At 50.3% G+C, this 16,506-nt stretch overlaps 1 protein-coding gene across 1 annotated transcript; it reads left to right on the forward strand.

The window, feature by feature from the left end:
• The first annotated feature begins 427 nt into the window (after positions 1-427).
• Cavin1 (caveolae associated protein 1) lies at positions 428-15,613 on the forward strand. The gene is made up of 2 exons (XM_078042004.1): positions 428-1,086; positions 13,171-15,613. The coding sequence occupies exons 1-2, from the start codon at positions 613-615 to the stop codon at positions 13,870-13,872; spliced, it is 1,176 nt and encodes a 391-aa protein (XP_077898130.1). The 5' UTR covers positions 428-612; the 3' UTR covers positions 13,873-15,613.
• The last annotated feature ends 893 nt before the right edge of the window (positions 15,614-16,506 follow it).

Consider the following 16,506-nt stretch of genomic DNA (forward strand, 5'->3'; position numbering starts at 1 on the left):
ATTAACAAACATATACATATAAACTAGCTACAGGAAAATACAATAGTATGTGTATACATAACTCCAGGATCTCAGGGTCCACCTGACTTCCAGCTCTAGATCTCAAAAGTGTAAAGTGGATATTTGCGGTTGAGGTAGGGGAAAAAAAAAAAAAAAGCCAGAGGAAAAGTAGAGCACACTCTCAGGACCTGATTCTTTTCTCCAGCTCACATTCACATTCCTCCGCCCCAGTCCCGCTCCCGCCGCCTCTGTTGCCAGCGGGGGCCCTAGTCTCCCGCTCCAACTATTCCAACCATCCTGGGCAGGGTGGGGCGCTTGGCTCTTGGGTCCCCCTCCGCCATCCCCCCCTCCCCACATCGGTCTCCCCTTCTGCCCCGTCCCTCCCCTTCTGGGGTGGGGCCAGCCAATGGGCGACTCCAGGGTTTGGCCTGCAAGCGGGCAGTGCGCGGATCCCCCGCCCCACAGTTCTGGCCGTGGTCCCGGTGCGCACGGACGTGGCTCGAGTTTCCCCAGCTTTCCACTCTCGTTCGCTTTCCCCTCTCCGGCTCTTCCTTCTCTCCCGCTCTCCCGCTCCAGCTTGACCCGGCCAGCACCTCACGGCTCCGGGTAGCCATGGAGGACATCACGCTCCAGATCGTCGAGCGGCCGTTTTCCAGTTTCCCCGACGCCTCCGAGGCCGCGGAGCCCTCATCCGTAGGGGCGCCGGCAACTGAGGAGCGGTCGGGAGCTGGCTCTGAAGAGCTGATCAAGTCAGACCAGGTGAACGGCGTACTGGTGCTGAGCCTTCTGGACAAAATCATCGGTGCAGTCGACCAGATCCAGCTGACCCAAGCCCAGCTGGAGGAGCGGCAGGCGGAGATGGAAGGCGCCGTGCAGAGCATCCAGGGTGAGCTGAGCAAGTTGGGTAAGGCACATGCCACCACAAGTAACACTGTGAGCAAGTTGCTGGAGAAGGTGCGCAAGGTCAGCGTCAACGTGAAGACGGTGCGCGGCAGCCTGGAGCGCCAGGCTGGCCAGATTAAGAAGCTGGAGGTCAACGAGGCCGAACTGCTGCGGCGCCGCAACTTTAAAGTCATGATCTACCAGGTGAGCCCGCGAGGCGGACCGCGCCCAGAACTTCCCCACCCAGCCCATGTCTCCGGTCCTAGGTTTGGGGTAGGGAGACCGGTACGCGGCGCGGCTCTGCAGCCAGCCTGACCCCGGAGCTCAGGAGATCCACCCTTCTTCCGGCGATCCCGGCTGGTGGGGGGAGGGGTGCAAACTCTTAGGGCGCTCTGAGGGGCGCGCTCTGCACCCAGTGCCTCCCTTCCAGGCCCCTCCCTCTGGGCTCCAACTTGCAGCGGAAATGTTTGAGGGCCGGACTCCGGAACGCCATCCCTGGCAGGGTTTTCCCAACTGACTCTGTCAAACGTCATCCTACTTGGGGAAAGTTGCGGGGAACGTCAGGGGTCCCTGGCGGCCGTTGGGGCCCGCTGTAAGTGGACACTGGTGGCGGGGCCCGGGTCTAGGGCCTCCGGCGCTGCGGGCCCGATATAGCGGGTGATTCAGGGCTCAGGCACGCACCGGCAGGGGCTGCGCCAGGCGAGGGATGCAGCCGCCAGCCCCCCTCACAGTTCCCCGCGCCCCCGCATCAGCTTCCGCTGCCCACTCCACCCTGATCCACTCACTACGATCTGCTCCTGGCTCCAGAGACTTTTCAGGGCCCTGGGGACACCCTAGCCTGAGGCATGCGGGCGCCCTTCGCCTCCTGAAAACAAGTGGGGCGGGGTTGAGTGGGCGTTTGGAGTGCTAGAGGGGCTGCTGGTGGCCGCGGGTGGACTGACCCTCCACCCGCCTCCGCAGAGTCCTCGGGTCTGGGCGCGATGAATCACCCCGTACGCCTGTGGGGGCTGCAGCTGGGAGCGGCAGAAGAGTGGGCGGGAGGTGCCCTCTTGTTGCTTCCTTTACACTTCTCTCCATTCCTCCTTCCTGGGTATAAATGTAGTTTTTGCATCATAATCCCAAATAAAACTGGGAATCTCAGTGTTGCCGCTCCTTTCCATGCCCTCTCCCCAACCCCTTAGAGGTGAGTCTGAGCTAAGGACTTGTAGATCTTGGGCTGGCAGGAATGTGCCCAGGCCGGAGTCCCACAGCCTGGTGGATGCTCCAACCCCAAGCAGTCAGTCATGGAGGCTGTAGGGGTTAGTTTATGCTCTCTCTTCCCCCATCCTCTTCCTGACCAAGAGAAATGAAAAGGAAGGCTAGAGGGGAGGTGAAGGCCTTGCCTTTGTCTCTCTAGGGACAATTAGATATGCAGACTGGGAGTAGATTTGAGGAGAACAGAGAAACTGAGATGGTATGCCAGCATCCCTCTGAGGATGTGGTGGTGGGACAGAAGCAAACATGGTACTGGTCCCCTTCCACTGGCTCTCTTAAGAGCATTTTCTTGGCTTTTTTCCCCCCTTTTGTACTGAGGATTGAACTCAGGGGCACCCGACTATTGAACCACATCGTCAGCCCTATTTTGTATTTTATTTAGAGACAGAGTCTCGCTTTTGCTGAGGCTGGCTTTGAGCTTTGAACTCAGGATCCTCCTGTCTCAGCCTCCCAAGCCACTGGGATTATAGGCGTGCTGGCTTTTTTTTTTTTTTTTTTTTTTTGCTTTTGAAAAGTGTTGCTCCCCCAATTACAGGATAGTCTGGTAGAAAAGTGTTTTCCTAGAACTGTTGCCACTTAATCTAACTGCTTGAGGGCAGTGGAGTGGGGAGGGGGTTGTGAAGGTTCTTTTGTTGTTGTTTTTGTTTTGAGACCTGACTAGCCCTGGGTGGCATCTAGGAAAAGGGAACAAGGGGTCTGGGGCAGAAAACCAGCTAAATAGCTGAGTCTGGCTTTGAACTTGTGATTCCCCTTGCCTCAGCCTCCAAGGTTGCTGGGATTACAGGCATGTGCCACCATACCCAGCCAGCTTTATCTTTTCTCCAGAGCCTAGTATGGTAGAGAGTTGCCATGAAGAGCTTGGATGGGTGACATTCTGACTCCAAATGTCCCAGACTGTGGAACCTGGGAAAGTTCTATGCTAAAAAGATGGAGAGTCTGAGAGAAAAAGACAGGTATGGAGGTATAGAAGGAGGAAGACTTCTGTACAGAAGCCAGGGGCCTCCCTTGAAATGCTCTTCCTGGCATTTAGCATGATCCATGATAGTGTGTGTGTGTGTGTGTGTGTGTGTGTGTGGAGGAGGGGGGGCGGTTTCCTGTCACAGTGTGGCTTTGACTGCATCTGTATTAAGCCAGGACCAGTGGAGGCAGAGAGTTGAGGCAGAGCTTGGGTTGTTGGCTTAGGTTGAGCCCCAAACCCACATAGATAACTAAGAACAAAATGTTCCCAACCCTGGGAGAAGCTCTGAGGTGTGGAAAAAATTCCAGGAACAGGGGTGGGTCTCCGGATGTAAAATTTCTCTGAGCTATGGCAAGGCTATCCCAGGTGGGGGTGAAGGGGTGGGGCCTCCACTGCTGGAGGAAAGCTGAGGCCTCTCCTCCCAGGTCTGTGGAGGTCTGTGGCCTGAGAAGAGAATGTAGTAAAAATAGTTGTGTGTCTTGGCAGACCTAATAGGGAAGGCTGGGGGCAGCAGTGTTTATGGGAAAGTCAGACTGAGGAGATATGATTGCTTGGGTGGCCAGGCAAGAAGAGAGATTTGGAAAAGCAGCTCCTCTGATGGTGTGGGTTTTTTGGAGTGGGTGTAAGGAGGAGAGACTATATTTCCCATGGCAGATGTGGGAAATGATGATGTGGCAGTGGGGGCTGGGCAGAGGAGTGTCCCAAAGGATAGGAAGCGCCCAGTTGTGAGATCAGGACATCTGGCCACCCACACCCCATTTTCAGGGAGGAAAGGAGGGAATCCCTTGTGCATCCACAACCAAACTCAGTAGTTTGGCATCCCATCCTATCTGGTGACATTTAGCTAGGCCACAGCTAATGAATGAGAGAAGGGAATTCTACTCATAACAGAAGTTAGTGGACTGAGGGCTGCTTGGAGGATTAGGCCAGGGTATGCATATGGAGGCCGTTGCTCTAGAACACCATGCATCCTGGGTGAAGCTGTGATTGTTACAGAGCAATGATTTGGATTTTCTTTTTTCCTTGAAGTACTGGAGATTGAACCCAGGGGTGCTTTACCAGCAAGCTGCATCACCATCTCCAGCACTTTTTATTTTGAGATATGTTCTCCCTAAATTGCGGAGACTGGCCTGCAGTTTGCAATCCTCCTGCCTCAGCTTCCTATGTCTCAGGGATTACAGATTTGTACCATTGCTCCCTGAATCATGTTTTGTTTTCAGACAAATTCTCACTAAATTGTCCCGGCATTTACATAAGGATCAAACTTTGCTCCTTTTGCCTTTTGCCTCCCTAGTCCCTGGGATTACAAACTTGCGCCACTGCACCCAGCTGGATAATTTTTAGAGTTACTTTAGAATTCAGAAAGGAAATAGAATGAAGATAAATGTTTTCTGGATTTTTTTTTTTTTTTTTTTTTTGTACCAGGGATCTAACCCAGGAGTGCCCCAGCCCTTTATTTATTTATTTATTTATTTATTTATTTATTTATTTTTGAGAGAGAGAGAGAGAATTTTAATATTTATTTTTTAGTTATCGGCAGACACTACATCTTTGTTGGTATGCGGTGCTGAGGATCGAACCCGGGCCGCACGCATGCCAGACGAGCACGCTACTGCTTGAGCCATATCCCCAGCCCTATTTATTTATTTTTAAATATTTATTTATTTATTTGTTTGTTTTTTTAGTTTTCGGCGGACACAACATCTTTGTTTGTATGTGGTGCTGAGGATCAAACCCAGGCTGCACACATGTCAGGCGAGCGCGCTACTGCTTGAGCCACATCCCCAGCCCCCTTTATTTTTTATTTAGAGACAGGGTCTCTCTAGGTTGCTTACAGCCTTGATAAATTCCTGAGGCTGGCTTGGAATTTGTAATCCTCCTGTCTCAGCCTCCCGAGCCTCTGGGATTACAGGGAAGCGCCACCACTCCTGCCACCATGCCCTGCCATCATGCCCGGCTTCAAACCTGCTCTGAATTCTTTGGGATAGGGCTGGGAAGCATTTAAGGAATTATTTGGCTCATGGGCACTAACTGGGAGGCCAGCAGCACAAGACTATAATCAGAGCAGATGGGGAGACTGAGACAGGAGAACCGCAAGTTCAAAGCCAGCCTTAGCAATTTGAGGAGTCCCTAAGCAACTTAGCAAGACCCTTTCTCTAAAAAATGAAAAGGGCTAGGGATGTAGCTTAATAGTAAAGTGCCCTGGGTTCAATTCCCAGTACCCCCCAAAACAAAACAAAAACGGAAAGACACACATTTGCTAAAAGAAAAAAAGGAAAAGTAGTGAGGACAGCAGACTGAAATGAGGGCTTCCTAGCCTCTGACCCCCAAATCCTAACCTGATCTTTAACTCCTTCCTTCCTGGGTTCAAGGTAAATCGAGGCTACCTTGCTCTAGAAGAACCCCAAACCTTTTGTCCAGAAATGCTCCTAGCTTGGGGCTCTGGTTCCCTTCACCCTCTAAGCCTAGCAACCCTGGGGGAGTGTGGCTGCCGCCCCTGTCCTCCAAAAGGCTGAGTTTGGGTGGTAGTTGTTGTTGCTTTGGTCGCTGAGCCCAAATCAGGAAGGGTATTTTGGGGGTATGAAAAAAATCTCAGCGGCCTGCTCTTCTCTTCATTCAAGTAAAATCTAACTATTATAAAGGTCAAAGTAAAAAAAGGTGAGGTGGTGGCATATATTGGACAAAGAATAGCAAGAGGGGAGGGGATTTATTGCTAAGCAACAGTCTTGCAGATGAGCCGCGGTGTGTGCTGTTTTTTTGAACCATACCATTGTGAATATTTCATCATTCTGTCATTATGGACCTTTTGTCACCTCTTTCATTGTGGAACTTGGGAAGCTGGAGATTAGAGAGTTGAAACTGGGACCAGAACCCAAGTATATTCTTCCTCCTGCTACATTCACTGCTCCCACCCGCTCCTCCTGTTCCTGGGCTCTGCACCAGAAACCAGGGTGGAGGGTGGCCCTGGCCTAGGGTTGGCTCTGCATCCTTTATTCTCTGAGAGCAAGAGTTCTGCTATCCCCACACCAGAATTGCTGTGTGGATGAGCACAATGCCAGGCAGCCTACAACACTGGTGGCTCTTAGCTGCTCAGCTTTCATGAGTACTGAATTAGGAGCAAGGTGTCACCTGGTCCAATGGCAATGGAAAGGAAGGGGGGAAGGGTCTAAGGATTGAGCTCCTGCCCAGGCATGGGTATGCCCTGGCATGGACTGTGTATTTGCCTAGGTGAGGGCCATTGTAACTCCCTCTCTCTTTAGCCTTCCTACCACTCCCACTTCTTCCCTTCATCCCACAAGACAAGTTGGGACCTGCTGCTTTGGGTTTTTGTGACTACAGGCCTTACTGAACACTTCTATTATGTGGATCTGGTCGTGTCACCCACCAACTGTCCCTCTCTCATAACTTCTGATTGCCCAAAGCAAGAGTGGCAGTTCAGCTCCACTTCCAGGAGGGAGAATTGGAAGCTGTTGCTGCCACGTCCCAGGACATAGGCCCACCTGCCTACACGGTCATAGCTTGGTTTTGATCCTGATTTCTCTGCATTTTGGTGTCTCATTTTCCAAATACTGGGTAGAGGGAGAAGGGTGGCATGGGAGACAGGAGGTGGGATGTAGCCAAAAGGAAGTCGCCAGGATGTCCCTCTTCCATGCCCATTCCTCTTCTTGTTCCTGGGCGGCACCCAGTACCCACCCTGCCTCTGGGAGTAACAAGAGCTGGATTAGCTACGCCTGCCTCTGAGGACAGAGAAGTGTGGACCTTCTCTTTTACTCCTCTGAACCTCCCCATTAAAGTCTATCAACGGGCCTGTCTTAGAAAATTTCATGCCCTACCACTTTGGCCCCCCAGTAGCCATGATTATCCCACAGCTGTGGCTCCATAAAGGGAGAAGTTGGGAGCCCTAGGATAGAAGGGGGAGGAAGAAGTTTCTGTTTCAACTGTTTATTAATTCATGGGCTTGGATTTGTCACACCCCTTTCGGCCTGGGGCCCTCTTGATGAAGCATTTCAAATGTGGTTTCTTTTCACCCTGATAATTTATGTGCCTCCTCCTGCCCCAACTCTGCATGCCACAGAGGACTCCGCACCCATCCCAAGTCCCATTTAAACCCCTTTTCCTCATCTTAGCCCAAGAAGAAGCCGATTGCACCCTCTGAGCTGACCACACCCAAGATCGTGCCTTTTGACCTTCTGCCTGAGACTGAGCCCTTTGACCTGAAGCCTGAGACAGTACCTGAGCTCCCAGACTTTGAGCAGACACCTAGGACACTGCCCTATTATCCAGAGCCTGGGCCTCGGCCCATCCCAGAGGAGCCGACAGCTGGTGGGGGTATTTAGGGTCTCCTGGTCCACTGGGGCCTGTGGTCTGGGGTGTCTCTCCAGGCTGTCAGCTCACCGGTCATGGTCAGTGCCAGGATGGCCAACCCTTCCAAGTTACTGTCCCCTTTGTGGTTGGGTCATAAGCACTGGGAAGACACTCTCCAGTTATGCAGAGTTCAGATGAATGTGGTGTGTGCAGGGGGTGGGGTGGGAGGCAAAGGGAAGGGGCTTCCCCTTGTTCTTAGTATCTGTTTAGATTTTTTTTGTCTCTTTCTTTCTTTTTTTTTTTCAATGCTAGGGATAAAACCCAGGGCCTCATGCCTGCTAGACAACCACTGTACCACTGAACTATACCCCCAGCCCTGGGTTTCTGCTTTAATAGGAGACATTCCCAGCACCAGGCTGCCCAAAGGCTGCCTTGCATGAAACTGCATGAAACTGTGCATGACTTCTGATCCTCTCTTCCCTTCCCCCTGCCACCGACTCCTCAGGGACAGGCCAGTTTGGCACAAAGCTTCTTTAGAGGGGGCCCTCATGAGGCCTAGGCCTGGGGTTTGTTCTGTGCCTTCTCCACCCCCCACCCTGTAGCTGAGGAAAATATTTACACTTATTTTTTCCAGTTTTTTTTTTTTTTCAAAGTTTTGCAAAGAGATCCCTTATGTTTGCTAGATCCTGTGTTGGGTGGGGCACCCAAAAGCGGCCAACTCGGAGAAGAGGCAGAAGAGGGACATTTTAACTGGCTCTGGTTTGGATCCTCTGCTGCCCTATACCACACAATTTCTCAACTTATTTTTTTTTTTTTTCCTGATAATCTCCCGAAGGGGTCGTTTTACATACTTTCCCCCTTAATTTCCATCTCCCCCATGACATTTTTTTTTTTTTTTTAATATATGGCTTGGGGGTTAAACCCAGGGCCTCACATATAAAAGACAAGGGCTTTAACATTGAGCTACGTCATCATCCCTTTTAAATTTTTATTAATTATTATTATTATTTTTGTTACTAGGGATTGAACCCAGGGGTGCTTTACCGCTGAGCTACATCCCCAGCCTTTTTTATTTTTATTTTTATTTTTTTATTTTGAGACAGGGTCTCATTAATGTGCTGAGGCTGGACTTGAACTCAAGATCCTTCTGCCTCAGCCTTCAGAGTTGCTGGAATTATAGCATACCCCACTGTGCCCAGCTCCTCCATGGATTTTTTTAATTAAGAAAATCTTTTTTTAGTTGTCAATGAACTTTCTCTTATTTATTTATATGTGGTGCTGAGAATTGAATTGAGTGACTCACATGCTAGGCAAGCGCTCCACCACTGAGCTACTACCCCAGCCCCATCCTCCATGAAATTTTAATGTAATGAATATACCATATGTCTGTTTGTGTACAGTAGGCTCTTTGCAGCACCACAAACAATCGTGCTATCTAAGTCTCCCTTACTGCCAAAAATCAATTTGTACCCTCCTAGGGGCAATATTATCCCTGTCTGAGAATGCAGACAGAAGGAAGGACCCTTCTGCATTTGATGTCTATCATCTCCCTATCTTGGCAACCTAAAGGGGAGGTCTTGGGGTTTTTTGTTTTGTTTTTAGGATGTTTTTTTTAATTTAATTTTTTTTTTTTAAGTTGTTAGTTGTTGACAGACCTTTCTTTTATTTATTTATATGCGGTGCTGAGGATTGAACCCAGGGCCTCACACATGCCAGGCAAGCACTCTACCACTGAGCCACAACTCCAGCCCAGGTTCTGGGTTTTTAAGATTCCCCCTTCATTTTTCTTCCATTATACATTCTCTTCACAATAAACAGACGTTGGGTCTCTGAATGATCTTTCCAGTGTCTTCCCCAGCAATGACTGGGACATATTAGTTAACACTAAGTAGGGAGGCTCCTACCCAGATCCCTGTGACACTTGTCCCTTCTTCCTAACAAATGTAAGTTGCTTGTCCAAGGGCCAGGTACACAGTAGGTGCTCACGTATATTATAATTTTATAAAGATCTTCTTAAGCCATAAGATTGTAAGTTTCTATGGAGGGTTTAGAGGTGGTGGAAAAGACTGGGAACCTCCTTGGGTCTTCTCTATATCCATTATGGACTCATGCCTGCTGAGCTGTGTGTGCTTGCCAGGGGTTAGGGGAAGTTGTGCATGCTTTTGTTCGGACCTGGTCATTAAAGGTACCTCTGGAAACCAAGCCTGTTGGGAGTGGTGGTTTTGTTTAATAAAAATGGGAAAACAGAACAAGCAGAGGTGGCTGGCCTTGCCACCCCTGAGGCCCCTCCATTGGCTTAGGAGCTCTGCCAGGGAAGTAGGGGTGGGACAAAGGTGCCTGGCCTGTGTGCCCAGGCTTGGGGGAGGTGCTTTTGGATTGTGTTGATGGTCGTTGTAGCAACAGACCAACTGGGTGGGCCTAAGACTGCACTCCAAGGTTGTGAGTCATCAGGGAAACCTGACTTGGAAAAGGGAGAAAAGATAAACCCATTAATGGAGGGGAAAAGTTAGTGGTAGTATATGCTCCCCAGGGCCAGCCTACTGGACATTGTCCAGGGATTCAGGTCAAATTGTTTCTTCCCATCTCCTGACCCTCCACCAACAAGGCAGCTCCTCTTAGGAGGCCCACAATGAGTGAGGTTATATCTTCTAGGAACCTTTTCCCCTCTGGGGAGATTCCCCCAAATCCATAAATAAAGCCCCCTCATAGGGATTCTCCCCGTTATTGTAGTTTGAAGCCTTTCACTGAACAGTACTCCACTGGGAAGATGGGATTGGCTAGGGGGAGCCTACAGCTCTCTCCTTGGCACTTGTTTCTAAGTTCAGCTGGCAAAGACTTTATCTAGAAAGCCAGAGGCCAAGAAAATCAGCCTGCTTAGGGCCTTTAGGGGTTAGGGTGGAGCAGTGGGGAGAAGTGGGGAGGGGTGCAGGAGACAATATGGATTTGTTTGCCAGCAGCTGGGACTGTTTCCTGACTATTCCCTGCTGTCGTCCTTAATCCCTCCCCAGCACATCCACATTGTTTCAGCTTAGTGAAAGGAGGGGCTCTTCTCCACTGTGGTGGGATGTGGGTGGGTTTTTAGTCCTGAAGATTGTGAAGAAGAGATCAGAGCTGAAAATGTTTTGATCTTGGGGCTACAGAAACATTCTGGGTGGAAATGGGCAAGGTGGATGGAAGCAGATACTTTAGGTCTTAGTCCTAAATATGATGTGTAAGTTCTTCCTAGTGACATACATCCTGATTTAAGTCTCCAGTAGCAGGTTGGGAGAGGGTGACTGCAGGAGACCCCAAAGGGTACAACTGAAATCAGAAGGAATGCAGACAGAGATTGAGACCTCCCTGCTCAGAACCGGAAGAGGACCCCTTCAGTGCCTCAGTGAATAAGAGGCAGAGTGATGGACAGAATGCCCTAGAGATACAGGGATTGGCAGAATGCCTTAGGATGCCTGGGATAGCACTAAGCCACCCATGGCAGGTGGAGACTACAAATCCCAGCATGCCCTGTGTCCAGGTCACCTTGCCTGCTGGGAGGTGTAGTAGGATAACAGAACTGGAGGTGGCTTGGTGCCCAGCAGAGCTGGTGCCCAGTTGGGAGAAGAGGTGGAGTCAGCATTCCCTCTTTGTCCCTGCTAATGCTATTGACAGAGAGGGAAGGAAGTTGGGAGGAGGTGTTCCTAGTTTCAGTATAAACCAGGAAACTCGGGGGGGGGGGGGGATGTGGATTGGAGGGAAGAGGGGGGGGGGACAAATTTCTGTAGCAGGTGGTGCAAGAGATTCCAAATAGCCTGCATATAATGTGTATGTGTTCTCTACAAAAGGGGGTCAGTTCATGTTACCTCATCTTCTCAGGAGATGAGATTTTCTTACAACTTTAGGAAATTATCTCACAAAACCTTTAGGAAAAACTACTGTCTTACCAAGCTTGGTGGCATGGTACACACCAGTAATCACAGCTACTCAGACGCTTGAGAAGGAAGGATTGCAAATTTGAGGCCAGCCCGGGCAACTTATTGAGACACTGTCTCAAAATGAAAAAAGGGCTGGGGATGTAGCTCAGTGGTAGAGTGCCCCTGAGTTCAATCCCCGGTACCTAAAAAAAGAAACAACATCACTCATTTCTTTTTCTTTTTTATTTTTTAAATAAGTTTATTTATTTTTATGCGGTGTTGAGGATCAAACCCAGTGTCTCACACGTGCCAGGCAAGCACTAAGCCACAACCCCCAGCCCTAACATCTCTCATTTCTTTGTTTGAAGTACCTGTGGAGAGTCTGGGCTAAATAAGAGCTCCTGTTTACAAAAAAAATTCTGGATTGTCCTCTTTCCCTTTCTGTGCTCAGTGTCCTCTACTTTTTGGTGGTGCTGGTGGTGCTGGTGGTGGTAGGTTGGGGGTGATGCCTAAGTGATGATCCAGAATCAGGATCTTGGAAAATATTCTTAGAATGGAAAAACAGGTAGTGCTAGGTATTCCACGGGGAAGAGGAAAAAGCCAAGGGCTGGCTTAGCCCCAGCATCATGAGCAATCTGGAACTACCATCCTACCCCTCCCTGATTCTTTGAGTTCAGACCTGGGGTAAGCAAGAATAGTTAAAGCAGTCCCTTGCCTGGGTCATGGTGCAAGCCTGCAATCCCAGCTACTCAGGACACTGAGGGTAGACAGAAAGTTCAAGGCCAGCCTGAGAAACTTAGGGAGACCCTGTGTCAAAATTTAAAAATAAGGGGCTGAGGTTATGGCTCAGCTGTAGAGTGCTCGCCTCGCACTTGCAAGGGCCTGGGTTCAATCCTCAGCACCACATATAAAAAAAAATAAAGATATATAAATATATATAAACACTTACCAAAAAATAAATTTTAAAAATTTTAAAAATTATATATATAAAAATAAAGCTATATATTATATATATAAACACTTATCAAAAAATAAATGAAAAAATAAAAAATTTACAAAGGGCTATATAGATGTAGCTCAGTGGTAGAGCACCCCGAGTTCAATCCCACTAATGAAGAAAACAAAAGAAAAAAAGCAAACCCTCCCTCCCATGACAAATCAGGGAAGTCGGAAGAAATGTCAAGGCTAGGGAAAAAAACATGTCCTTGGCTTCCAGCCAGCGTCTTCCTCTTTCCTCCATCACTTTCCACGTGGGAGATGGATGATGACCACTGGTGGAGCTCAACAGTATGAGGGGGTCAAAGGAGGAGGGACGGGAAGGGGCAAGCTCTTCTTCCCCAAGGCTGGTTTTGAAATGGTTCAACTCGAGGAAACTCACTCCCTTAACTTTTATTTTCAAGCTACCCTACTTGGGGGCCGCGTGAGACTGGCTGTGAGCTCATCCTCCATCCCCTATCAACCTAAAGAGACTCTCGCAACCCCCCTTGCTCTATGGCCTCATTTGGGCAGTGTGTGACTTAGAGCACTAGAGGGCGCTGTGTCACTTCGTAAGTTAGAGCGCTCGGGCAGGGTGGAGCGCAGCAGAGATATTCAAAGTGTAATTGTAATGCAGGTCGATTTCTGACCAGAAGCTCTGTTCCGTCCTTGTGCAGTCTGTATAATGACAATTCATTCAGTGTACGTGTATGTAGTACCCACGATGTGCCCAGCTCTGTGCCAGGTGCTAGGGATACAAAGGTGACTAAATCAGACCGATTTCACGGCTACCTAGGTCTCTCTCTCCGATTGCCACCGTCTCACCTCCAGTTAGCCCAGCGTTCCCCCAGCCTTCACCCTGCCTTCTTCCTTGGCCCCACTCTCATCTCCCCTTTCCTCTCCCCCTAGGATGAAGTGAAACTGCCGGCCAAACTGAGTGTCAGCAAGTCGCTGAAAGAGTCCGAGGCGCTGCCGGAGAAGGAGGGCGATGAGCTGGGAGAAGGAGAGCGGCCCGAGGAGGACACGGCAGCAGTTGAGCTGTCCTCGGATGAGGCGGTGGAGGTAGAGGAGGTCATTGAAGAGTCGCGTGCTGAGCGCATCAAGCGCAGCGGCCTGCGTCGCGTGGATGACTTCAAGAAGGCCTTCTCCAAGGAGAAGATGGAGAAGACCAAGGTGCGCACCCGTGAGAACCTGGAGAAGACCCGTCTCAAGACCAAGGAGAACCTGGAGAAGACTCGGCACACCCTGGAGAAGCGCATGAACAAGCTGGGCACGCGCCTGGTCCCAGCCGAGCGACGCGAGAAGCTCAAGACCTCTCGCGACAAGCTGCGCAAGTCCTTCACACCTGACCACGTGGTGTACGCGCGCTCCAAGACCGCCGTGTACAAGGTGCCGCCCTTCACCTTCCACGTCAAGAAGATCCGAGAGGGCGAGGTGGAGGTGCTGAAGGCCACTGAGATGGTGGAGGTGGGCCCGGACGACGAGGAGGTCGGCGCTGAGCGAGGTGAGGCCACCGACCTGCTTCGCGGGAGCAGCCCCGATGTGCACACGCTGCTGGAGATCACCGAGGAGTCGGATGCAGTGCTGGTGGACAAGAGCGACAGCGACTGAGCAGGACGCAAGACCGGCGCCTCGCCCTGCCGCTCCCCACCCCTGACACCACCCCACTCCTTTCCCTTTTCAAACTTTCTCTTTCGCATTCTCTCTCAGCCCTGACCTGGTTGAGATTTTTCTAAGTTGAAAACACCTCCTCTCAAGGAACACCCCTCTAAGTCACAGCTGTTAGACTGGAGGGGGAGGCAGCCCCCCCACCATGGACACCCCCAATTTGGACATAATAGGAATGGAAATGGGAAGAAAAGCCATCTGTGCCCTGTTTGTCCAATTTAGGGGATTCTAGAGGCAATTGCTAATTCCACGGTTGGGCCCCATGGCGGGGGTTGCCTGCCCCTCCGCACAGCACCCACTCCCAGCTGCATCATTCCTGCTCACTAAGCTCTTCCCCTTCCTTCTTATCCTCAACCCCAGAGGCTCCAAAACCACAATTACCAAGAGGAAAGCTCGAGCCTTAAAGAGGACCTTTGCCCACATGGAAGGGAGGTCTCCTACCAGAAGACCTGAGGGTGTTTGGGGGAGGACCCTCAGGAGTGAGGAAGAAAGGCAGAGTGAGCCTTGGATGAGGGTCCAGCACAGGCTGTATCCACAAAGAGCCCCAACAAGGAAGCCTGGAAGCAAGCAGAACCTGGGGCCAGAGGGCTGTGGAGATGTGGAGAGCACATAGCCGAGGGGGAGGGGCACGCTTACTTGTCTATGCATCTGCATGCAGGAGCACTTGGCTATGGCTTTGGGAAGAAGAATGGAAAATTAGGAGAAGTGAAAAGAGAAGTGGTCTCTTTAGCGTCCTGAGAAAACAGGACACGAATCCCATATTACTGGGGTTTTCAGGATAGCAGGACTATTTTCAGGAGCTGGAAGGGGGACAGTGAGAAACAGATAATCCAAAGAGGAGAGAGGTATGTTTTGCCTGATCCCTCAATTAGGGTCTGGGTGCTACCCTCAGAGGAAGCCTAGGTCTTAAAGCAGAGAAGATTCAGGTCCCAGAAGGGGGCAGCAGCAGGCTGTGGAGAGCTGGGAGTTAGGAGGAAGTCAGGCTGAAAATAGCCAGGTGCTAATGGCCAGGCCTGGAACAGAGAGCCAGAGGTGGAAGCCCGGGTGCCCAGTGCAGAGCAGCCAGCCCCAGCCCCAATCTTCTACAGGAGACCCCTCCCTAGAGCTGTAGAACTCTCCTAGACCTTGCTGGGTCCCTTGCCTTTAGGGGTGCCTTTCCTAAAACCGTGGGGACAAGGGAGTGCAGCTTCCAGTCTGAGGCCTGATTTCTGTAGTGCATTGCCTAGGTATCAGCAGCTTCAGTTCTTCTATTCCTTTCCAGAAGCAAGGACAACTCCTCCCCATAAGTCAAAGCCCCAAGGAAGGGCAGGAGGCTTCCCTTCTTTTCCTCCAACCTCCACCACCCCCTCCTTATCTTCCCAGCTTTGCTTTTTAGAATTTCAGCTAATTGTTTTAAGGGGTGGGGGTGGGGAGCCTGGGAACACAAACCTTTTATATAATACAAAGCTTTGCTTCCCCCCTAACCCCCACCTTTTCCTTTTCTTGGTTCCCTTCTCTCCTCTGAATGGTTGGAGACACATCAGCTGAGGGAGGATGGGGATTGTGAGATAAGGTCCCTTGGTGCTGATGAAATGAAGGGGTCTGAGTTGTGGGCAGATGCAGTTTCTCACGGGCTCTGGGGAGCCCCTCATGTTGCTGTATCCTGGTGAGCAGCCCGACCAATAAACCTGCTTTTCTAAAATGATTTGTGCTAGGTTGTGTTCTCCAAGGCAGTTGCTTGGGATGAACTAAAGAGAACAGAAGGGAGCCAAACAGGGAAGGCTGGAGAGAGAAATGGAGGAGGAACTGTTTTTTGTTTTTTTTTTAAGAGACAGAACTATTTAATTTTTTTTTTTTTCAGTTTTCGGTGGACACAACATCTTTATTTTTATGTGGTGCTGAGGATCGAACCCAGCGCCCCGCTCATGCGGCACTTGACCACTGAGTCACATCTCAAGCCCTTTTTAGTTTTTATTTTGAGACAAAGTCTCACTAAGTTGCTTAGGGCCTTGCAAAGTTGAGGCTGGCCTCAAACTGGCAATCCTCTTGCCTTGGCCTCCTTAGTCTCTGGAATTGCAGTCATGAGCCACCATACCCAGCTGTTTGGGGCCTTTAGACTCTGCCAAGACTGGTTCTAAGCACTTTGGCATGGACTTGCTTATTTAATCAGACTATACTCCTATGAGGTAGAGTCTATCATTATTATCTCCATTTGGAAGAAGAGGAAAGAGTGACTTGTCTAAGATTACATAGCTGGTAAGTGGCAGAGCTGGGATTCAAAGACAAGCAGCTTGGCTCCACAGTCTGTTTGAGGGTTACAGTCTATAACCCAAAATTTGTTGGAGTCATTCCCAGTCATCAGGGTGTTCATCCTCAGACATGCCCCCTCTTCCCAGTCTGAGCTTCTCACAAAAACTGCCCTAGAATCCAGTCTGGAGGAGGCATCCTGAGGAGGTGGACGCTGCAAGAGCTGCCTCAGGGGGCTTGATATCAGAGGAAAGGACATCAGTGGATCCACACGGCATATTTCATTCTCCCCACACCCCTGGGGTGGGCACCTTTTCCTGTACGGCAGCCTCTCTTCCCTGTGAGCAGGTT

Source organism: Ictidomys tridecemlineatus, chromosome 3 (genome assembly GCF_052094955.1).
Source record: "Ictidomys tridecemlineatus isolate mIctTri1 chromosome 3, mIctTri1.hap1, whole genome shotgun sequence".
Classification (NCBI taxonomy): domain Eukaryota; kingdom Metazoa; phylum Chordata; class Mammalia; order Rodentia; family Sciuridae; genus Ictidomys; species Ictidomys tridecemlineatus.